The sequence below is a fragment of the Pyrus communis genome, chromosome 9, assembly GCF_041283825.1.
Source record: "Pyrus communis isolate YQ-2024b chromosome 9, ASM4128382v1, whole genome shotgun sequence".
Taxonomy (NCBI): domain Eukaryota; kingdom Viridiplantae; phylum Streptophyta; class Magnoliopsida; order Rosales; family Rosaceae; genus Pyrus; species Pyrus communis.
The window spans coordinates 5805482-5828905 of NC_142573.1; the positions used below are offsets into that span (position 1 = coordinate 5805482).

Consider the following 23424-nt stretch of genomic DNA (forward strand, 5'->3'; position numbering starts at 1 on the left):
ATTTTTGCTCACCATCATCATGTGGTGAATAGACACTAATTTAAAAGTTTAAACTCATCAAACAGTGATATATAGGATGGTGAACATCACCATTACTTGAGTGTGATGAGCAAAAATATTCTCATAGACTAATAATTTGAGTGTTTAATCTACTTTGTGGCCAGGTAGCTAGCTAGAAGAGATATCTAATATCTTTCCAATTATTAGGACATTGCGCAATTGCTAGCTAACCTAGCGAGGATAGAGTTCAGAGACTGTAACATCATTTACTGACTGAGCTGCTTCTGCTAACATATCGAGCTCAGATGCAGTTAAGTTCTGTGAGCTGGCGGAGCTTTCCTGTCGGACATAAAATGCTGGCTGCGAAGGCACGGCGGAGGTAATAGTGTAGCTATTGAGCATCATAACAACCTCTGACATAGTAGGTCTTTCAGCCGCAGCTTCTTGAACGCATAACAACCCAATGTGGATGCACTTCAAAACTTCATATCTAGGCCACTGGTCTCCCAAACTCGGATCCAATAACTCCAATGATGTTCCATTTGCCCAATGTTGCCATGCCTACGTGACAATTTCAAGTGTTAACTTCAAGTCAATATAACTTTAAGAAATTTGTTCAGTCAAGTTAACGTGTTATATATGTTGTCATGTTGTGAAACTCAATCGTTAATCATGTCAATTATCTTTTACATACTTACATAACTTTGTAGATTTGAGAAAGTGCGGAAGCTGGAGTTCTTCCGACCTGTTATAATTTCAAGAACTAAAACCCCAAAGCTAAAGGCATCAGATTTGGTCGAAAATTTTCCATTTTTAGCATATTCTGGTGCCATGTATCCACTGCACATCGCGAATGTATGTGTTAGAGATCATGTATCAAGCAATAAACATTAAATATCTAACTAGGTATTAAGTTTGTGACATACAAAGTACCAGAAATCCGGTTCGTATTGCCATAAGTTTGGCTCTCGCCGAACAATTTGGCTAAACCAAAATCAGATATTTTGGGGTTCATGTCTTTGTCTAACAGGATATTGCTGGCTTTCAAATCTCGATGAATAATCCGAAGCTGAGAATCTTCATGCAGGTAAAGTAGCCCTCGAGCAATTCCGACAATGATTTTGAACCTTCTTTCCCATTCCAAACTAAATGTTCTCCCCTGACCTATATTCAGAGTTTAAGTTTAATAAGAACATAACATTATTGTGATCAAGAAAGAAAAATACTGAATCTCCATTAAAAGCAAACAACTAAGGGACTGATAATTCATACCAAATAAAATCTTGTCCAAGCTCCCGTTGGGTAGGTATTCGTAGACGAGTAGCTTCTCTTCATCTTCTAAGCAGAACCCTAACAGTCTTACAAGATTCCGATGCAGTAACTTAGCAACTAGAATTACTTCCGTTTTTAGTTCTGCTAGACCTTGGCCTGAACTACGTGACAGCCTTTTCACTGCTATGTCCTGTCCATCGGGCAGTTTTCCCTAGAGGTGTATATATGGACAGAGTCATTTACACAAATGTCATGAAATTGTAGACAATGCATTGATTACAACTGAACTGCAAGTACCTTGTAAACTGGACCAAATCCGCCTTCTCCGAGTTTATAGGCTGTTAAGAAATTGCTGGTTGCAACTCTAAGTGTATTTAATCCAATCAAAAGTGCATCCCTACTATTGTTACCATCTTCACGAACATCCGAAAGATAATCTGCATGAAAATATGCAAAGTTAATGTCTTCAGGGGCATATAAGTTAGTCTTCAGAAAGCTTGTAGCTCAAGTGAATGTATACGCCGGAGAAGTCCTAGGTTCGATTTGCCCTTCTCCAATATTGCAGGTAAAAAAATAAAAACTAAACTATAACATAAGTTAACGTCTGCGATTGAGGCATGTATGTTCTACTTACCAACTCCACTTCTCCTGGTCTTTTTCCGCAACAAGAAACAAGCGCAGCTTGTGGCTACCACAAGCAATCCCAAAAGTAGTGGGATAACTATGATGACGATGGTTTTTGAAATCTTCTCCTTTCCTGCATAAACTTGAAATTATCACTTCTCTATTCATATCTAATTCTCTAAAGGAGTACTCAATTCATAAAACTAAAAGTTTTGTATGCTGACAAAGTTAATTAACATGATGATTGATTTGATGCAATTGATTCTTATCAAGACTAACATACTAGTTAACTTCACGGAATAGGATAAAGGGAAATGATTTCCACTTTTTCCTGATGCACACCCTTGCTTATTTCTGGCATTGGAATCGAATAAAGCAAAGGAAAATCAAGGAACAAAAATAAACAGGGTGTACGTGCATAAGGAGAGAAGAATGTGCAGAAATCATTTCCCGTTGGAAAACCATCTTGCAGATATTACATGTGCATGACAGGAAGCTTTTGAATGCATCAAAAGAGCCCAAAAATTTACCAGTAGTCTTATTCGTGCCACCAGTAGTAGTTGAATTAGGAAATGGAGAGGGTGCCGCTAGAGGTGGTGGATGTTGAATTGGTGACAGGAAAAATGAATATATCTCATACCGGAGATAACAGCTCTCAGAAATTAGTGTATACCCAACAAATCCATCCTGTGGTACATAACTGGCAATCTGCTGCAGGCAAGTTAAGCAGCTGTTTTCTGCTAGGTCTTGGGTGCACTGAGTCATGCCATATAAATTTTTGGAATCCGTGTAACTGGTGACCCCGATAGCAAATTTTGAAGGATTGGAAGCGGCGTTTAATGATAGGTTATTAACCAAGTTGTCTACCTGACTTTTGAAAAGAACGGGGTCATTTGCTGTCTGATTGTAGTATAAGGCCAACCTCGGGAAACTGTCGAACGTAGAGAAGAAACGCCGGTCCGAATACTGCAACGCGCAATTTATGTAGCCAACCGAAGCCTCCTTCTGGCTAAAACAGAATTGCCTGATCTCAGTTGCCGCTATATTTGCACAAGCTTGGCAACCGATTTTAGAGAGATCGCCGCGGCATTGAACAAGGCCATAAACCACATCGTTGTTCTGACCAATGCTTGTGATGTAATATCCAGTTTGAGATGCATTGGCAACAAGGGAAGTGAGGGTAAGATTTAGGTTTTGCTCATAGACACTCCCGGAAGTGTAATTGGCAGCGGTGTTACAGTTCGAAAAAGAGTAAATCTTTTGCGCTTTAGCGGGATAGTAAATTTGAAGAATGCATGAAATAAGGAGAAAATAAGAAGCGTATAATGCAAGAAATTTCATTTTAAAAGATGATAAAAAGGATTAGAAGCAGAAAAAATTGCAGCAAATGAAACACCAAAGATTATGTGATGAATGCTGAATAAACTTGTCCCCTGCAACATTCTAAGTAGAACAAGATACTAGTACATGCATTGACATGTTCCGCGACGTTTCGTCATCGAAAATATAATTTATATATGGAGAAATAAAAAACAATAAAATGGTTTGAATATAAAGCATGTACTTATATTTAAAAATGGTGAAAGAAAGATTATACATGCATAATGTAGTTTTCGGAATCTGACTACGTGTACTTCATCAGGTCTGCATAAATTTAGGGGTGTGCGGCTCACACACCCCTTGATAGTTTCTGCCTGTTGATCTTCTTCAATTCATCCGATCCGACGACCGAAAATTAAAAAGTTGTGTGAGAAGTAAAATGGGGTGTGGATATCACACCCCTAAATTTAATATCATTGTTTCTACGAAGATGAAAGTAACACCAAACATAAAATCCAAATGTCGCATACCATGAAAGAGTCAAAGTAAACACGACGTACATGACCATCCTCTCAGCAACCAAGTTAAGAGAGAAATACAAAAGTGAAACAAGTACGTACTCGTTTCTAAGCAAGGACTTGGAAAAAGCAATGGCTTCTTTCTTCTTTTTTAAATGCGATGTTCACTCCTGGCCGGCCAATAGGCATATATAGGCCAATAGAAATTTGGGAAATCTGAGAGAGACCTGTTGAGTTTTGTTCACACGCCTTGCTGAGTGTCGTCAATGCGCGAGTGAAGACAACATGTTTGTGTTTAGGGCATTTGACATCAAACACGCGTTAGGATTAATTCAATTATATTCAACATAGTTTCGTCGAAAATACTAACCATTTCGAGTCTCTTATCTTTATTTTTCCCTTCATACGTTTGGAGCTTTTTACGCGGGACATGAGAAACCAACTTGAATAGGTTAATTTGAAATTAGATCGAGATCTTCGGAAGCGATGTCCTCCAAGTCAAGGTGCTATTATTTGGTACAAAGGTTTGTTTGTGAAATACCGACCAGATGCACATACATATACCTAGTGACGGTGACACGAACAATGCTCTTTGCGTGACAAAGACGCCAAATTCGTTGATGCACCCCCATTGTTCGATGAAAAAGTTTGTGACTTGTTACTCGATTATGTTCAAAATTTATTGTTTAATCACCTTCATATGCTCATGGGAAGCTACAACTCTAGAAACCTAACATCGAATCGATTTATGATACAGTTCAATGCACTGGTGACCTTTTAGTGTAAGAAGTGTCTTGATGTCGCACTATAGAGGAACTTTCAAATCAACCACGTGGAGTGAGAGACAGATGTACTTAATAATCGAAGATTCGAACGTTACTCCTTTACTGAGAATGAAATTTAATTAGAGGAACGTCTTAAACTTCAAGATAACATAAACAAAAGAAAAAGATTGAATATTTTGCTTAGTCAAACCACCATTTTTTTTTTTTTTTCACATGGTGCATTATTTCTCAATCCAACTATGCCAAAGTAAATAAATATAACAAAGATATTTGATGCCAAAACTTGATGTATTGGTACATATGAAATGCTTCTTAAGCAATCTCATGTGTCCTCCTTACTCAACATTGTATATATTCCAAGTCAAATTTGCTTGAATTTAGGCTTTCCTAGATTTGTGGATCCTTGAAACCTCCATCCAAGAAAGCAGTCGAATTCGAGACAACAGATTTCAAAGTCGAATACAATGACATTCTTAATTTACATTGGATTAGACAATTACGCAGTATTAATTTTGCTAACATCTACAATAATTCGTTATTTTTGACATACCTATTCCATCTGTATGATATAATATTGTTGTATAATTAATCCGGCTATATGCAAATACTAAACACCCCTACGGATGCATGTGGATTAGTTCTTCTTCTTTGCATTCTCTGATTTCGATTTCCATCACCTTGTTGCCCGAAGAAGGTAATACATCGCAACATTGCCTTCGCGGCGCCTGCAACTGATTAATTCACGAAAACATGGAATTAGTATTATATAAGTTTCATGAAGACGTATAACAATGCTCGAGTGATCGACTATGTATGTCCGAAATATTGTAAGCGATACCTGTTTCATATCAAAGTCCAGCTTATGCGAGTACACTTTGACCTCCTCCAGCCTCCTCGGAGAAGCTATGTCGTAGGTGCAATTTTCGTAAGACTTCTTGTAGGTGCTCTTGATTCTACCGGCACCAGAAGGCACATTATCCAGAAAGAAAACAACAGGCCTTCGACACGGATCCTTGTGATGTTCTCTTGTGTTTAAAAGATATGCTCCTGTCAAAACACTTCCCTTTTTCCACTGGCTGAATGTCTCTTGCACGGGAAGGGCATCCGGCAGAAGAATATGGTTTCCGTATACTTGAACAGCGTAACCCCATGACACCATGATAGTCCACGAAAACCATCTGTCATAGCAGACTGTTTTCTGTAACATTCTTTGAGAATCCACGTTGGCAGCTTTAAACAAATGTTGCAGAGCGTTGAGAGTTGTCATGTTGGGGAAGATGGGGTTTACGTGATCGATGTGATGCAGGGATACCAAAGGTGTCACTGGATGCGAAGCCAGCAGACCAAACATATCGCCGTGAATGTCATTCTGATTCAATTTTCCCAGCCCAAAACCAAAAATATTATTTCTATGATATATAAACAAACAAAAAAGCACACTGAAATTTCGATTTAAACTACTAAAATTGAATGTCATATATAATTTGATGAGCGAAGAAAAGGGTACCTGATGGAAACCGGGTTCGCGTGTTAATCCAATGCCGAGCTCTGCCAAGCAAGAGAAAATCCTAGAGTCGCTTCCATAGAGATGCGGATATCGTTCTAAACACGAATCAAACACCTTCGCCAGTACTTTTGCCAACGGGGCACTTATAGCGAAACCTGCACCACCATAAGCCATTCCAAATCCGAACACCCTATTTTGCTCGTAAACTTCGGAGGATGTCCCGATGTAGTACCACAGCCCATGATCATACTTCGATAGTGTCTTCACCAAATTCTCCCGGAAAAAAACGTGCCATCATCTCCGAAGACATACCACCTCACATTCGTATGGTTAAGCGCCACGATCTCAGAAACAACACGCGCAACTCGAATAGCAGACTTGAGACCGCCTCTGTAAGTGTAACGAAAACCGGCAGTGTCACCCGAGATACACACTGGAGGAAGAGAGGTATCATTGGCGTGACGGTGATGATCAGACGGAAGGCTATCCAGAAACACACATCCCCTCATGGATTGGTTCTTCCACCAGAGCCTGACGTATTCCTTCCTCTTAGCAGACCACGATTTCTGATTCGAAGCAATCCCGAACACAATGTGCTCGAGAGAGGTTGAGGGCGGGGAATACGCATCTTGAGACAAAGAACTAATATGTGCAAGCTTTGAGCTTATAAACACAAGGAAGAACGACACGAGAAGAAAGAGCGTGCAGACGGAAGACGAGATTATGAAGAGGTTTATCAACCGAGACGGATTTTGGGTTTTTGAAGGCGACTGAGGAAACAGCAGCATCTTAAGGAAAGGAAGAAGAACAAAGAAAGAAGACAGAAATGCAGAAAAATTGTATCTAGAGAATACAAGTGTGGGACAAAACCAAGATGTTGATTGTGAAGCGTAATCAGCGGCAAGAGAAAGATGCAAACTTTGACCTGTATTTCTGCACCAAAGTCTATTTAGTTAGCCAAATCTCCAAAAGAACATGGGGTTGGCGCGGAATTCACGCAAAAAGTCCTCCATTTTCTTGCCAACCCAAATAAAGAAAAACCGCAGACTTAAACTTAACCAAGTTGGCTAGAGCAGTGCGCCTATTTTTCTGCACCAAGATAGTGCGCTAGGTTAGATCAGAATCAAGGGTCAACTACTTGACAGCAATGGCATTGACTGGAGTGTGAGAGATTAAGAAGAGGGGTTACGTGTTAAAACGTAAAAGGACTTGGCAAAACAAAGATTTAAGTATGTACGTCTTTGTTAAATGCAGAACGTGAAGAAAGCAGCAACTTCAGACCCAAGATTTAGAAAGAAAATAACTTTAACGGGCTTGGCAAAAATAAAGTGTAAACGTGTTGCGGAATGCTTGTAAGTTCTCCTTTTCTTTTATTTTTTCTTGGATGAATAACCAAGATTATGTGTAATTTAAAAAAAAAAATCCAATGAAACGAATGCTCACATATTTGAGGTTTCTTGTGCAGCCCGAGTAATGTTACACTTACTACCTATTTGTACTATTATTTATATCATTTCTATTAGAGAAATAGTACAAATGATGGTACAAATATACGGTAAAAGTAGCATTTTCAGTGTAGCTTGCGATTATCCCGAGTGATCATGGCATGTAAAATATGTTTATATGCAAATTAAATGTTTTTTTATACAAACAATATTTGGAAGGTAAAAATCGACGGGACTTTAAGTGCAAGTATCTACTGTAAATCACTTGAGTGACAAGCCACTAGCTCGTAATTAAATGTTTTGCTTAGAAAAATCTCAAGCAATGTTCAGACACAAGATCCATGGATACAGCTAATTAAGACGTATAAACCTGATACATTAAGCTAATTAATCACAAAAACATGTTAAAGCAAGCAACCGAGTAGTACATCGTACCAGTTAGATTTGATTTCTAAGTTGTTTTATGACGACCAGATCCGAGAAGTCAGAAGCATGACACCATCCAATGCTGGAGCTTCATAAATAATTGAAAATCTCACAAACTAGGTTACTTGCAGATTCAAAGGATGCACATGCATTAGACTTAAATGGTTTGAAGAAGGGCTATCATCCTGAATAATTGAACGCGGAAGGACGAAGCAGATCATGGAATAGGTGTGAGTGCGAAGTATGGCATTCACCCCAGCACCAACATTACAAAACCAGACCCTATACTCTGCAATCTATCATGTACAGTTCATCAGCAAGATACTCTAACTGCAGCATGAAAACGCAGCAAGCATTTGAAGAATATTTCCCTCGCATGCTTATCCAACGAATTAATGTTTATCCTCGAAACTATTCCCCGTCATTTGATGTCTCAAAACGTAAGTTACTCTACGACATGAAAACATTACATACCTATCAGTTCACTAGTTACGGTTCAATCCTCTGGATTTCCACATTTATTGGGGTCGTCTCCACCAGCTGATGTGTGAATGGCGTTCTACTTCCTTTTTGTCTGTCCATCAAATTCCCAGAGATAATTAGCCACTGAAAAGTTTAACCAAGATTGAGCCTTAACAGACGTCGAAACCTTAACTGGCAGCAGATTTTCACCGTGACTTCCCCTTTTGGCAAATCTTTTTCTTTTGATTTAGTGTTTTCAAGGACATCATTCCAGAATAATTATTTTAGTCTTGATCAGAAGATAAATAGCCATCTCTTCCAAGTATATTCTCTTCTTCCTCCTCCTGTCAAGGAGAAAAGGGACTTAAGCTTTATGAAGTGCAGATCACATCACATAATATCACGTATAACAGACCGCTTCTAGGTCCATTTCACAAAAATAAAATTTAGGAATCTCAAGCATTCTTAACCAAGTGAACCAACCAATGTCCGATAGCTTAATAGCCCAATAATGAAGAGAGAACACGTGTAAAACTCAGATTTTCCATTATGTCAACTAATTGTGAGATATAAATCACATCAATGAATGGAATGCGAGGAGAGAGGAAGGGTTTCCTTAAGCACTTCTCAAACATAATTTAGGAACAAGACAAGACATTAGTGTTTACCTTGATAAGATGACGGTACACCAAAAGTGTGTGTGGTTCTCTGAATTCTGCATCTACATAAGTGTACTCAGAGCAACTATCCAACAGAAAACTCTAGAAATTTATGGAGATTAACTCATTGTCTCTGCACCGTCTGATGTTTATAGTCATGGAGTCATTAAACGACGGCAAAATTTCGCAGCACTGACGGCGTTGAGCCTTCATCTGGATTGTAACAAGTGGACAGTAGTTAATGGCGTTGACTAAAACTGAAAGATGAAAGAAAACTTATTGTTTACATCTATATTAATGAAACAATACCTCATCCGAATCAAGCCTTAGCTTCTGTGAGAACACTCTGATCTGTTCCAGATTCTTTATTGCATTTGCTTTGGAGCAGTTTTCCACATTGTGCCTCGAGTAGTTGCTCAAGATGCCACGGCTACTGGATACGACGCTTTCCAGGAAAAACACAGTTGGTCTTTTACACTTATCTCTAGGATAATCTCTCATTTTAAACATGTACTGACTTGCATCGATACTGCCACTCCTCCTCCATGGCATAAAAGTTTTCTGCATAGAAAGGAGATCTGGAAGGAGTTCATTGCCATCATACACCTGAATAGCATAACCCCACGCAACTGAAACAGTCAATGAATGCGACATTTCATAGCAAACAATTTGCTGCAATATCCTGGCAGGATCAACATTCACAGCTTCAAAGAGATGTTCCAAAGCTTGGGTGTTGTTCATGTTAGGGAAGATTGGATCTGTGGCATCTACATGATGAAGGGACACCAAAGGTGACAACGGGTGTGCAGATAGCATTCCAAACAAATTCCCCCGCATATCAACCTGGTTAGAAATATGAAGGTAATAAGTGCCCAAAAATGCAGCACATTACTTGAAATAAGTTCACAACAAGACACTTTGCTAACAAGCTCAAATGGGATTCAACGGATGATCAAAGGACCACCAATCAAAACTATATCATGATCTGAAAACTTCAGGTTATCATTAACGAAATCCAACATAACTCAATCAGCAATTCAACCTATCAACGACTGAATCGTTAACTTAGTTTGTACACGTGAAAATAAACTATAAACTAGAAAACCAGACCAGCAATGCGATTGCATCATATTCAAAATACAAACATAAAAAAGCAGAGGAGCAGAAATGTCGTATAAACTTGTTTCAAGTCATATAACTAATGTTCTAGTGTTCGGAAAGCCCTATGAGCCGAATGCCTTGTCCTCCCATTTCGTAGCTCTCTATAAATTTAAGGAACACCTACGAACGGACCTCTCCACCTAAAAGGCGAGTTATAGAAGAAAGCCGAAGCCATTCCTTAGCAAAGCTTTCATTAAACACAATCAGTTCATCCAACACCATCAAGCAATTACTTTCCTTTTCCTTCCTAAGAAAACCAATTTCGGCATTACATCATCGAAATCTTATAAAGTTAATTACTTTTTCTGATAATGCATGCTTAAATCATTAAAATCTTATCAAGCTAATTACTTTTTCTGATATTTCAGATAAAATTAGCTAAATTCACTACCTGATGAAACCCAGGCTCATGGGTCAACCCAACACCGAGCTCCGCCACACAGGAGAAAACCCGAGCATCGCTTCCGTACCAGTGGCCGTACCTCATCAAGCACGAGTCGAACACCCTCGCCAGAGCCGTAGCCAGAGAATGGCTAATGGCGAACCCTCCGCCGCCGAACGCCATATCGAACGAGTACTTGACATTCTGCTGGTAGCTCTCCGAGTTGCTCCCGACGTAAAACCACCGATCGTGATCGTACTTTGACAGCGTCATCACCAGATTCTCCACGAAGAACACCGTGTCGTCGTCGCCGAACACGAACCACCTCACATCCGGCTCGCCGCGATCGACGACCTCCTTGACCATGCGCGCCACGCGGATCGCGGAACGGAGACCTCCCTTGAAAGTGTACGGAAAGCGGGATGTATCCCCGGAGACGACGACCGGAGCGACGGACTTCTCGCCGGAGGAGTCGATTGGGGCGCGATCGAGAAACGCGAAGGCGCGGGTGGAGGCGGGGGAGCACCAAAGGCGGAGGTAGGGCTCGCGGCGGGACCAGGAGCGGGAGGAGGAGGCGATGGCGAAGACGAGGTGGCGGCGCGTGGTGGGGGAAGAAGTATAGCGGGAGAGAACGGCCGGCGGCGCGTGGAGTAAGAGGAAGTAGAGGTTGAGGAAAATGGAGAGGAACAACAGGAGGGCCTTGAAGCGGGCAAGGGTTAAGGTTCTGGGCATTACGGACGGGAGGGAGAGAGAGAGGTATCGGTATCGGATTGCTTTGCAGGCGGAGTTGGTTTTTCGTTTGATTTTCTGGTACATTTCAAAAGTTACAGCGAAGATGATGAACCAGTTGCAGTTGCAGTCGCGGTCGCTGGGAGAGTGACGACGATTGAAGAAGAAGGTGACGAGTTCATGTGTGTGTTTGATTAGAGCCACCTGAGCAATTGAGGCACTGACATAAACTGTTTGTTTGGATTCTTTCTGCGCTTTTGACTTTTGTTCGAGAGGCCGATATACCGTATTTCATGCGGGCTAAGGCCCAATTTATTTCAATCTTAGGTCTAGCTATAAATAGGGTATGTGTTTATATTAGAAGTGCTCTCGTAAATATTATGTCGTAGAAAAGCATTTGAAAGTACTTTTCGAAAAAGCACAAACTGTTTGTTTGGATTCTTTCTGCGCTTTTGACTTTTGTTTGAGAGGCCGATATACCGTATTTCATGCGGGCTAAGGCTCAATTTATTTCAATCTTAGGTCTGGCTATAAATAGGATATGTGTTTACGTTAGAAGTGCCCTCGTAAATATTATATCGTAGAAAACTAACCATTGAAATAGAAAGCTAAGCTAATATACCTGTGGGATTGTAGATTCTAAAATTTTACAATCTCATCTCTTTCTTCCCGCTTTCGCCTTAAACACTAACATTCTAAAGTCGAATTACAAATGCAAAGTATGAAACACAGTATGAGGTTTTAATGAAGAATCTCTTATAATGACAATAAAATTAACAATGAAGGGTCTTTTCAAGCTAAAGGTGAAAACGCCAATAGAACTTGTAAAGTACACGCATGAGTTTCAGATTTTCAATAATCAAAACAATGCTACACATGAGCAAAAGCGCAAGTAAAAGATGGAAGAATTCACATAAGTAATATTAGAGACAAGAATTGTTGTATATGGAGATGATTCAGAACCAAATAAATTTTTGTGCACAAGTTACCGAAGTGTTTTTCAAGAGACACTTTCAGGCTCGTCAATGTTTGTCTTTCCAGGATTGGGGACTCATGTCATTTCAAATTTGCCAAAGTAAAATGTTTAGTTGCGTATGGTCACATTAGAGTATTTTTGGAGAAGAATATTCATATTATGGATATTCTAACAAAGGGCTACGAACACAGTGGTGATATTGCTTTATCTTATGGTGCAATTTCAAAGGAATGCATTTGCTGTCAGAATATTGCAAAGTATGTCTTGAAATCAGACCACATGAAGAAATTTTTTATTACATTCAATCTCCAAATTTGACATATCGTTGAATGCTGCAGCTATTTTCAATGAGCTTATGACGAGGCACGTATCAACTTCTCTTGAATTCTTTTCTGAAAACTATGAGTGGCTTTTAGAAATTTGGGCAGTGAGGGATCTGATAATGTGATTATTGAAGTCAATGCAAATGGAAAACCTCATATAATTACTTAAAGCTCAAGCTATAGTAATTACTTCTTTTTTTTTTTTACCTTCTACATTTATTATGTTCTAGTAGAATGATCTTTATTAATTTATGAATTATTGATTATGTTCTTTTGTGCCTTTGGATCCAGATTTTCCAAGAGTACCACAATTGTTGGAGGCTCCAAATTATATCACCAAACGCCAGAATCGTACAAATTCCGATGTAATGATTCAATAAGTGTGGTCTCGGAATAACATAATAATCTTAATGAACCTTTTTAGGGATCCAAAGAAGAGAATCAAGTTAGAAACCTTTAACGTCTTCAAGCTATTTGTTGCAAACCAAAATAAGACTCATGATATTGTTAATGTTCTTGTCACAAATAGAAGCAAGCTTCTTCGTTTCCAATGAGAAAGTGGATGAGCACTTTGAAGCAAAGAAAGCTCAAGTTATTAATAAGATTTATGTTCTTGAATTCAAACCGGGCAGTTCCAGGATGTCATCAGTCTTCATCTTTAGAACCAGTCTTCAGCTTTAGAACCAACTGCAATTCTCATGTGTCTCTCGGCTGCCCTCCTCGCTTCTCTTTGAAAAAGCTCCAAAAGAAAACCCTTCTCAGCTGTCGGTCCTAGCCTTTGGCTTTTGGGTCGGTGGCAGTCCTCATTCTCTCTTCCTTTCTTCTGCTTTTCCTTCTTCTCTTCCTTTTCTTCTCTGTTTCTATGTTTTTTTTTATGAGCTATGTCTCATCTATCTGAGCTCTTGTCTTAGTTTTGTACCCGCTCCTCAACCAACTGCTGCTTATCGCCATCCCCCTCCTCCCTCCCCATCACACCCTTTTCTCCTACCTCCCTCTTTCGGCCCTTCATCTTTTCCAACTCTTAACCAGGAATTAGATCTAGGAGTGTTGGGTTCTATCTTGACACAAGGCCTAACCTTCAAAGCTCACTGTCAATCCGACTTACCGGAAAAATTGGGCGAAGTGTGGAACGATTCACGTCGGAACAAGGGTGTTTTACACACCCCCTTCGCCCTCCCCCTCCTCCTGTTACTTTTGGTGACTTTTCTTGCAGGTGTGGCTATGGAGGCTTTGGCTCTTGGTGGATTGATTGTGCGTAATACTCTCAGATCTAGTTTTTTGTTAGGGTGCATTTTTCTGTTTGGTGTGATGTCTTCCTTCACGGAGGTAGCAGTGGTGGCTGGTTTTTGGCGCATGGAGCTTAGGGTTTTACTGTTCATCGTTTCTTTTGTGGTAGGTGGGCCTAAATTTGTGTGGGCCTCCTTTGTGACTGGGGTTGTAGCTCTCTTTTTTGGGCTTGGTTTCTATTTTATGCTTGGTTTCTCTCTTTTGGCATTTCTTAACACAAATTGTATTTCTCTTTTGGCATTTCTTAACACAACTGTGTGAGGTTCAATGTTAAAATTGTACGGTTGAGTTGTAGTCCTCGTTTTAGAACTCATTTTGAAAAAAGAAATTGAATTACTATCAATTAAAGTTTTGTTGCCATATGAAAAAAAAAAAAAAAAAAAAAAGAAAAAAAGAAGCTAATATAACCCGTTCTTGTTTGACTGAAATGCTTATATTCCCTACCTAACTAGTTGAACCACTCACATTATTTCCAATTATGTGTGAACAGTTAATATATATATATATATATATATATATATGGGATAGGATCAAGAGACAAACATTTTAACAAATATTTTTACACTTTTTTTTAACCTTTAGATTACAAAACATCCAAAGGTCCATATTCATTCATTAAATGACATAGATGCTTATGTGGATTTTAACTAATATTAAAGATAAAATAAAATTAGAAAAAAAAACATAAAATCTGAAAAATTAAAAATATAATTAAAAAAGGAAGATAATTTAACTGAAATTAGTTCTCCTATTCCCATTTCGATTAAGACTTGGATTCAGACTTTGAACCCTAATAGAAAAATCATGAAACTTCTTCTTTGCCGATTGGGAAGCTTTATTATTTTGGATCTGGCCAGAGGCCCTGGCTACTCATCGGAAACCGGCGCATTACCAGAGCAGAAGGACAACTGGGATTTTAATGGGGAGATAGTGAGGGTTGGGTGGAGTCAAATTAGATTGAAGGGTTTTGAGTTGTTTCCCATAAACATGTGGTACAGAAGAGGAAGAGGACTATTCTTTTTTTTGTTTTTGCAAAACCTAATTTAATGACCCTAGCTACTCTCGATCCTTTTTTATTTTATTTTTTTTTAACGATTACAACTAAGATTTTCAAAGTAATTATTTGTTTTCAAAGTAATCATGGGAGTTGGAATCAAAGGGTCATCATCGACTACCATCCATGAATTTGAGCAACAAAAGAAAATGGCAGCGACCATGTCATGGAAGGAATAAAATGCCCATGATCCTAGGGTTTCTTCCCCTTTTAATTTTAGTTTTAATTTTCTTCCAAACTTTATGTTTTTTCAATTTTATTTTTATTTTTAATATTAGTTAAAATTCACATAAGTATCTAAGTCATTTAATGAATAAATAGGAACCTTTGGATGTTATAAAATCTAAAGGCTACAAAGAAGTGTAAGAATATTTGTAAAAATGTTTGTCCCTTAATCCTATCCCTCTATATATATATATATATAGATATATATATTGGTACTCTTCATGAAAATGTTTTTAACTCCATATGTTTTAAGCACCGAACCATTTTTTTTTCCAAACATTACCCATATTGGTGGCATCCATCACCTTCCTTTTTTAACACAATTAATTTGTGAATTAAAAGGTTTATCAAACAAGTGGACATAATATTTAACAAGAAAGTGCCTTTTGAGGAGGTTTCAATTCCAACCATACATGTGGATTAATGTGTCAACACCATAAACAATACATGAACAAAGACATTTTCTCCATGCATATATACAACCTCTATGACAATATTGGTCGAATTTAAAGAAGGCTTTAATTCTAGGCCATACAAATATAAACAAATGCTTTCTTCTTTGGTTATCAAATTGACTGGTTAACCACCCACCAAGAAAATTATGGCTCAAAACGTCGCACCAAGTCATCTCATAAAGCATCCGTATAGCTTAATCATGTTTATCTTTTGCTTTTCCTAAATTAGTGGTTTTTATTTTGACAAAACTAGTGGTATACTTGGTTAATCTAATAGCCCTATTTTACAAATAATTATAGACCAAGTTTTGTGTGGAAGTTAAGTAAAGGAATAACAATGATACATTTGTCATCTAGTCGCGCATGCTTGGTTGTCACTGGAGACTTGAAATTCCAGGACAGAATTCATCTTATAAATGGCTTTTTTTGGTTCCAACTTCTTGGCCATTGTCACATAAAATTATTTTTGTGCTTCTAAAATGTGCAAAGGAGTACACGAGAGTGGCTTATCCCTGTCACCAATTATCACTCCTTCAAGAAGGTTGGTCTGTTGTGAACTCTGCAACTCAAGGGCTTCATTGTATTGCCTAGCAGATGATGCATTTTTGTGCCGGAAATGTGACCGATGGGTTCATGGGGCTAATTTCTTAGCCCTAAGGCATGCCAGGTGTTTGTTGTGTAAAACATGCCAGAATCTTACTCGAAGATATGTTGTTGGGATTGCGGTGGAGGTGATGTTTCCAACCATTCTTTGTCGGGTACACAGAAACCAGTGCATGGTCAGCTAAACGGAAAAGGCCGGCCTTCAATTTTCTATGATATGCATTTTAATTCTTGAGTTATTCTTCTTTTTATATGATTTTATTCTATTGTGGGATTGTGTTTTTTGAATCGTTAATTGATAGAGAACCAATGTATATAGTCTGTGAGGTATTGAAGATGGAGTCCTGAGTTTATGGAACTGTGAAGTACCTTTTTTTTGTGCCAGCAACAGTTCAAAGGTATAAGAAAGGAGGAAACCCAAAGTTTTAGTCAGGTCATTAATTTTAAATTCTTATTAATGCATTTGTAATCTTCAATTTAATGACATGAGAACCAAGATTACTGAGATAATGCTTCTTAGTTATTGATTATCGTAAGCATCCTTTCAAATTCATCCTAATTAAATTAATCATCCAATTCTGCTAAAACTAGTAGTTGGAGCGGATTTTTATTAAGAAATGGTTATAAGAACAACCAGTTTCAGATGATTAACATACTTCACACAAAAGAGTTGTATCTCAATTTGATTGTTTTACTTGAAGCTATTCTCGTAAATTGCTACTGAAAAAGTTTAGAGCTATTGGAACGGTGTTACTTACAAGTTCATATTTGAGCAGTATTTTTCGTTGCAAACCTTGCTACCTTCTCATTATTCTTGAACATTATATATGATCATGCTCCACAATAAGTAGCCTGTTCTGGCAAGGCTGTGCTCAGTTATTTCAAAAGTGCAAAAGTTTACTTGGTAAGGTGCCTTGCATTTAAGAAAAACAACTGTAGATATATATGGCTTAGATGAGAGGTTTTTAGTATGCAATCCTGATATCCAATTACCAACACACAATTGATATAGTATACCACTGTCTCACAATAGTTTAGAAATTACAATCACAGAGACCATTGCAGCAAAATGTAAGTAGTAGTTAGGAATGTTTGTAGCAAAGGTACGTTTTAGGGACGTTGAATTTGTGGAGTTCTTCACTAAATTCTTTGGCTGAATATATAGTATATAGTCAGTTACCAATTTGATCCAATAAGTTGTCAGATGCTCCTAATTGTTGTGAACTTAAGGCTTCATTTAGAAACGCCAATGAATGATTTGTGCAACTTAAAGAAATGGTGACTCGGATAATCATTATTGAAAATATGATTGAGTTCAGAATATTTATGCAAAGCAAATTCATAGGAATAAAAGTGGGGTTTATTTTTCTATGATTATGGAATCACAGTCATCTCAGTACTAGGAACATGATGCGCGCACGGATGTAGGTGGATTATTTTATCCAATAAGCCCTTGCATAGAGTTTTTCTGCTGATGTATGCCTCAGAAGCTCGTTGTCACAAGGGGATCGTAATCATATTCTTCACCAGCTTTAACAAATCTTCCTTTGACGCGTTTTCTGGTATCAGCTCTGGCCTTCCTAGAGGCATATCTTATTTGTTTACCAAACCTAACACATCAAAAACACGAAAAACTCTTAAGTAAATGTAAAGCAAGTATGCCTTAAATAGTGCAAATGCCATTCTAATATACATAGGTTAGACACGTACGTGCGAGTTTTCTTTTTCTCCTTGTATCTCATCTTAGCTTTGTCCCTTGCTTGTGGACTGCTAGCCTCCAAAGTTGACTCCCAAGGCTCTCCGGTTAGAAAGACTGTTGACAATTCACAATCTTGGTAATCAGGATTGCTTTCCCTGCTGATGCTGGGCAGTGTAAGTGACATGCTCGGATGAACTTGTTGCACGGTAGGAAATCCAAGGTTGATGCTTCTGCTGCAAGTAGGATTCATGAGTAAGCAGTTTGCACTACCATTCATGCCTGGCATAACAGTATCTGATCCACAAGAGGATTGAAATGCTGCACGTTCTTGTTGTCCTGATGATGATGCCTAAGGAAAACAATAGTCATGCGCATTGTGAATAAATCTGGTCAAGTCAGAATGCAACCGGATTTGCAACGAAAGGAAAATAATTCTTCTTTTTCAGTCATTTTTTTCCTTCTTCTTTTCAGTCATTTTTATGAAATTGTTAGCTCATACTAGAATCACTCCTTGAACTTCAAAGCATAGAAAAATATTTATTTCTTGCCGTCTTATCCTAAAAAATATAAATTTTTTTGTTAATATGGTAACTAGCAGTTCCTAATAGTCACATGTTTTTAACCTACCAAATCAGAGCTGCACCAAGTAATGTGTAAAAATGGACCACGAAATGAACTATATATCCTGTGCCAACAGAATCATTTCATTCCTCAGATATCATTGATTACTGTAAAGTTGGCTATTAATATTTGGAATCAAATCTCAACTGTTGAACTGATCAAAATCAAATATTAACAACATATTGATCAAATATTGATAACATTGCTAGTGACGACTTTTATTGAGAATTGACCATTTCAGCAATTAAGGGTTCAAAAACGATCATCTTGACCAATTTCCGTTAACTAATCATTATCATTAATTTCATATCTCAAACCAGAGGCATCATATAATAAAAGAAAGATGATTTCATGAGAAAAGATGAAATTAAATTGGAATATACAAGCACCTGTGCAGCATTCTCATTAGGACCATTAGATTCAGTGACTGATAAGCTTTTCTCCATTAACAGGCAATCCATTTCTCTATCGAGTCTATCCTCAAACTGGTATCGAGAAGGAACTTGTGGACAGAATATCCCATCAGGATTTTCAAAGGTCAATGGAACATCATCAACGTTGAGGCCATCACATAGAACATTGCTATCCTGAATTGCAAGATCTTTAAAATTGGTACAACCCTGAAGCACATGAAGTGGTATAGCAATATGCATTAATCAAGCTTAAACAAGCAAAACCCAAACAAATCACTTATAAGGGGTTTATTAAATAGCACATAAAGATGAAGAAAACTATTTTAAAAGTGCCTCTATATGGTTTTTGCAGCTTTCATTATTGTCCTTTTGAGGCCCTCCTAAAGTTCTTACTGCCACCAAATTGACTTGCATTGTTACTCATTTCCCAAACCCTTGTGTATCTAATCCCTTCTTAAGAGGATCCCTTTTTATAAAAAAAATAAAATACATAAATAATCACATTGCACGGTTGAGGTCACACTGCAATGCGCTTCAATAATCAGAATCGTCCAATTTGAGATCCTCATATAAGAATCATCCTTGCAAAGAATCAATAAAAATCGAAATATCGCTTGACCATTTGATTATCAATATGAACATTTTTGTTTTTATTGGAAACACTATGTTCGTCAATTTATTTGGTCATAATTGGATGACTAAATGGTTTCTGATTTAATTGACTTCTTGTAAGAATGATCCTTGAACGGGGACTTAACAAATAGGTGATTCAGATTATTGAATCACATTCAATATGGGATTGTGAAACTGTCTAATTCTTAATACGATCCAATCATCCAAACCGTCTTAAGAAGGATACCAAAAATATGTTAATTTATAGTTGTATTAAAGATGTAGTTGCATTAAAATACCATAACTAGCTAGTACAGAAAATTACCTTTGGCAGGCTAGACTCCTGAGGCAAGAAAGGTGTTTGATCTTTACCGTGAGGAGTGCAATTCGGATTCGATGGAATCAAAGTTGAACTACTGGCTATCCAAGTATCAAACTTGCGGCCACAAGACTGATCTAATGATGATCCTCCATTCAACGTGCCAGCAGTGACAACCACCCCAAATGATCTGTCATTATTATCTCTACCTTCCAAACCATTATTACTAATGTAATTAGTCTGATCCTGGTTTGTTGCCACTACAGCTGATCCAAGTGACTGATCCCAGTTACTACTTTCAAAATTACCACCTGAAGAAGATCCTTCAAGAACCGACCAAATTCTCGAAAACTCAGACAAACTAGGGCAACCCGTGTAACAAGTCAATGCATGTGTCCTATGTCCCCCCATCCCACCTCCTGCTGAAGCAGTAGTAATTCCATTAATGCTAGTATTGTTATGACTCCAGTGATCACAGCTCTGACATAAGGACGTCTTCTCATCCATACATCGGATGATAGCAGGTTGAGCATTGCACTTGTCGCATAGAAGGAAACGAGGGTGCCGGCGTGACAAAGCGTTAGCTGAGTGCACGCATCCATCACAGTACAAGCAAAGGCGAGCCATATCTGATTTACAGTAGACAACTGCCATTGCCATCCCACAAAACTCACATAGAGGCTCCATTGTTTTGGTTTTGGTGGAGATAAATATATGTGAACTGAATATAAATGTGAAGATAAATAGCTTTCGTCTTCTCTAATTAACCTACTAATACTACCCTTCTTACTGTTATTGCTTATTCCTCCTAGCTACGATCTATGACTGGAAATCATAGATCATGGCGGGATTCCGTAGCGTTTATGGTTTTAGGCTCCAACCACAATAAGGCTTTCTCTTATCCTTCATCATTTTCAAACAACAAAAAACAAAAACATATCAGCAACACAACACTCACAGATCAAGAAATACAAATATCTAACCAGTGACCTAACTATGCTCCAAAACAACGGTAGTGGTTATAGTTATAATAAATTTTAATTTCACTTCGAAAAAATTATGTAAAACATATTAGTTTATGTTTTTTATTTTTTTAATTTCATAACTGGAACAAACTAATTAGATCCGATTGCAATAAGCGCTCACCGGCCGGAAATGGAGCGAATTCCTGCCGAAACCATCAAAACAAAATCAGCCAGGATCAAACATGCAGTCCATCGGTATGCGCATCAAAACCAAAATTTGTTGATTATGAAAATGAATTTTTTTATTGAAAACAAGAAGTGACGGTGAGAAGGTAGCAGTAGCAGTAGCAATAAGAACTCAAAACCTTGACATTGACGCAGCTTGTCTCTAGGGTTCTTTTAGGGTTTGTATATATTCAAGCTGGTCCTAGGGTTTCTGGGTGTTTGAGACGTGGCAATATGTGGGCCTGGCAAAGGGGATAAATAAGCGGAAAAAGGAGGTGTGGGTCAGTGTAGAAATTCAATCACAAGCTGATCTACAAGTGAGCGAAGCGCCGAATACAAAGATCACAGATGTGAAGTGGGGATTTAGGAGAGACCTTTTATGAGTTGAGAAGTTATTAACATGGAGAGTCCAATCTTAGGCAGGTTTATTCTCTCAATCTATCCATCTTTTTAACTTCAACCAAAAAAAAAAAATTTAAAGAAACAAATAAACAATTTTTGAAATACAAAATTGCGAATTCATCGGGCTAAAAACGAAAGCTGAAGTGTATATCAAGCAAATGATCATTCCTTAAAAAAACACCCCACCAAAGGCCATAGATTGGTTCGCCACAGTGTGAAAAATTCAGGTACTGTGCTAAAGGCCACAGGTTACTGATCAACCATGGGGCGAACATCCACAACCGTGGCTCCGTCCACCAGAAGGTTCTGATCGGAAAACACAAACAACCACCATAATCAAACAGACTCTGAAAGTATCTTCAATGAGATGGCAAATGTAAAATCTCGAAGTTTTATTTGATGGCCGCATGAAATCCGATCCAAAATTGATGTTTCTTCAAATCAATATGTTAATCATTATTTACTCCATAACTGAAAAGTACAAAATTCATAATCCTTGAAATAAACAAATTAAAGTGAGAAGCACAGTTAATAAGGAGAATGAACACCCACCCATTTATTTGGTTTCTGCCAATTAATCTCAACAATTGACCTTAGGACCCAAGAAGCTCTTGCTCCACTTTGGGTCGAACCTTTTGGCGAGTCCTCTGTAAACCTTAATGTTGACGACAGCTTGGTTGAAGCTTCGATCACTACTGCTCTCGATTTCGTTGTTCATAACTCTGCTGCTTTCTGTTGCTTCCAGGTGAGAGATTAAGTATCGAAGCCAAAAAGACCTTACTGTAAGGCCTATTCTTAGCTATTGGAAACACCAGTTGTGCTTTTGTGTATCCAGATTGAGGCCTAGGGTTACTCTAATTAGGTAAGTAGAGTAATTAATTAGTAAATCAAATTTTGCGATTGGGTTGGTTGGAACTTGTGAGGCTCCCCGCAGCTTTAGTTGTATTAATATTAGATAAAACAGAATACTCACTGAAAAAAAAAAAACATAATTATATTAAGAACAAATAACATTGATGAACAATTATGTGAAACTGGGACATTTAAGTTTATATGAATATTCTTGTTTCAAAAGAAAAACATTTTGAATATTCTAATGTATAAGGTTGTGGATATGGCAGTGACATGTGTTGGAGTCTCCTGGAATCAAACTCTCTTTGTGAAATCTTATATGTTAATTTCACTATTTGTGGTCTTGGCTCATTGAGATTTTAGGGGCATATCTTTAGGCGTTTTTGTGCATTTTATAGATCATTTTATTTTCACAAAAAAAGAAAAAATCATTGTTTATTTTTTTATTTTTGTTTTGGTAATCACTGAACATTTTATTTGGTATTTATCATCTCATACGTAGGAGAGATCCAGAGATGCAATGGAAATGCAATGGAAACTGTAAGATCCCACATTGCCCGAGGGAAAGGAGGTGATGTGCCTTATATATACATGCCCACCTTCCTAGGCATGTACATACATGTACATATAAGACACATCACCTCCTCTCCCCCGAACGATGTGGGATCTTACAATCCACCCTCCTTAGGGGCCCGACGTCCTAGTCGGCACACTTCCGGCGGGGGAGTGGCTCTGATACCAAATTGTCACATCTCAGGGCCCGACGTCCTAGTCGGCACACTTCCGGCCGGGAAGCGGCTCTGATACCAAATTGTCACATCTCAGTCTACATAGTAAGAATTGTCCGCTTTGAACCACACCCTCATGGATTTGTTCTTGTGCGAGATCTTACAATAACGATGAATTGTGTTTTGGGTATAGTTGTGAGGTTCCAAATCACCACTCTAATTCGCTTGGATCTCACATATACATGCACTTTTATTAGTAGATGGATTTACATGGTACGAATATATTATCACAGTGATGCTCTGTGCCAAAGAGATAAAGACGTTTGAAACTTTTGTCCAAATGTTCTTGTTTTATTGCATGAGACGCTATGTGGC

General features: G+C 38.1%; 3 protein-coding genes, 1 non-coding gene and 1 pseudogene across 7 annotated transcripts; 1 reads left to right on the plus strand and 4 right to left on the minus strand.

Moving 5' to 3' along the window:
- Position 1: 1 nt before the first annotated feature.
- On the minus strand, positions 2-3331 carry LOC137738933 (cysteine-rich receptor-like protein kinase 10). The gene is made up of 7 exons (XM_068478397.2): positions 2427-3331; positions 1907-2029; positions 1570-1709; positions 1273-1483; positions 927-1164; positions 699-840; positions 2-561 (listed from the first exon to the last, which is right to left on the minus strand). Exons 1-7 carry the CDS (start codon positions 3235-3237, stop codon positions 232-234), a joined length of 1995 nt encoding a protein of 664 aa, XP_068334498.2. The 5' UTR covers positions 3238-3331; the 3' UTR covers positions 2-231.
- A 1554-nt stretch (positions 3332-4885) lies between these two features.
- On the minus strand, positions 4886-6953 carry LOC137741047 (uncharacterized). The gene is made up of 3 exons (XR_015966853.1): positions 6027-6953; positions 5358-5888; positions 4886-5250 (listed from the first exon to the last, which is right to left on the minus strand). It is a non-coding gene; the product is annotated as an uncharacterized LOC137741047 (transcript).
- Positions 6954-7726: 773 nt separating this feature from the next.
- On the minus strand, positions 7727-11615 carry LOC137740175 (glycosyltransferase (DUF604)). The gene is made up of 4 exons (XM_068479993.2): positions 10571-11615; positions 9328-9861; positions 9028-9231; positions 7727-8703 (listed from the first exon to the last, which is right to left on the minus strand). The coding sequence occupies exons 1-3, from the start codon at positions 11375-11377 to the stop codon at positions 9121-9123; spliced, it is 1452 nt and encodes a 483-aa protein (XP_068336094.2). The 5' UTR covers positions 11378-11615; the 3' UTR covers positions 7727-8703; positions 9028-9120.
- A 436-nt stretch (positions 11616-12051) lies between these two features.
- On the plus strand, positions 12052-12714 carry LOC148694113 (putative MO25-like protein At5g47540 pseudogene; annotated as a pseudogene).
- Positions 12715-16052: 3338 nt separating this feature from the next.
- Positions 16053-22282, minus strand: BBX10 (B-box type zinc finger protein with CCT domain-containing protein). 4 transcript variants are annotated; one of them, XM_088699559.1, is made up of 6 exons: positions 22022-22282; positions 21024-21045; positions 19884-20780; positions 18923-19153; positions 17924-18261; positions 16053-17823 (listed from the first exon to the last, which is right to left on the minus strand). In XM_088699559.1, exons 3-6 carry the CDS (start codon positions 20562-20564, stop codon positions 17697-17699), a joined length of 1377 nt encoding a protein of 458 aa, XP_088555685.1. In that variant the 5' UTR covers positions 20565-20780; positions 21024-21045; positions 22022-22282; the 3' UTR covers positions 16053-17696. The 4 variants fall into 4 exon arrangements, with proteins under 4 accessions (XP_088555685.1, XP_088555684.1, XP_088555686.1 ...); XM_088699558.1 differs by lacking the exon at positions 21024-21045 and having other exon boundaries at positions 22022-22270; XM_088699560.1 differs by lacking the exon at positions 22022-22282 and having other exon boundaries at positions 18923-19120; positions 21024-21374.
- Positions 22283-23424: the final 1142 nt, after the last annotated feature.

What these genes read in the sequence shown, in the direction of transcription:
- LOC137738933 (XM_068478397.2), bottom strand. Translation starts at nt 3,237, where the DNA reads ATGAAATTTCTTGCATTATACGCTTCTTATTTTCTCCTTATTTCATGC. An exon ending in GACCAGGAGAAGTGGAGTTG is followed by an intron (nt 1,710 to 1,906) that starts GTAAGTAGAACA and finishes ATTTTCATGCAG; the next exon opens with ATTATCTTTCGGATGTTCGT. An exon ending in CTTGGACAAGATTTTATTTG is followed by an intron (nt 1,165 to 1,272) that starts GTATGAATTATC and finishes CTCTGAATATAG; the next exon opens with GTCAGGGGAGAACATTTAGT.
- LOC137740175 (XM_068479993.2), bottom strand. Translation starts at nt 11,377, where the DNA reads ATGTACCAGAAAATCAAACGAAAAACCAACTCCGCCTGCAAAGCAATC. An exon ending in ATGAGCCTGGGTTTCATCAG is followed by an intron (nt 9,862 to 10,570) that starts GTAGTGAATTTA and finishes ATTTCTAACCAG; the next exon opens with GTTGATATGCGGGGGAATTT. An exon ending in TAAGGCTTGATTCGGATGAG is followed by an intron (nt 9,232 to 9,327) that starts GTATTGTTTCAT and finishes GTTACAATCCAG; the next exon opens with ATGAAGGCTCAACGCCGTCA.
- BBX10 (XM_088699559.1), bottom strand. Translation starts at nt 20,564, where the DNA reads ATGGAGCCTCTATGTGAGTTTTGTGGGATGGCAATGGCAGTTGTCTAC. An exon ending in CTAATGAGAATGCTGCACAG is followed by an intron (nt 18,262 to 18,922) that starts GTGCTTGTATAT and finishes TGTTTTCCTTAG; the next exon opens with GCATCATCATCAGGACAACA. An exon ending in GAGAAAAAGAAAACTCGCAC is followed by an intron (nt 17,824 to 17,923) that starts GTACGTGTCTAA and finishes TTGATGTGTTAG; the next exon opens with GTTTGGTAAACAAATAAGAT.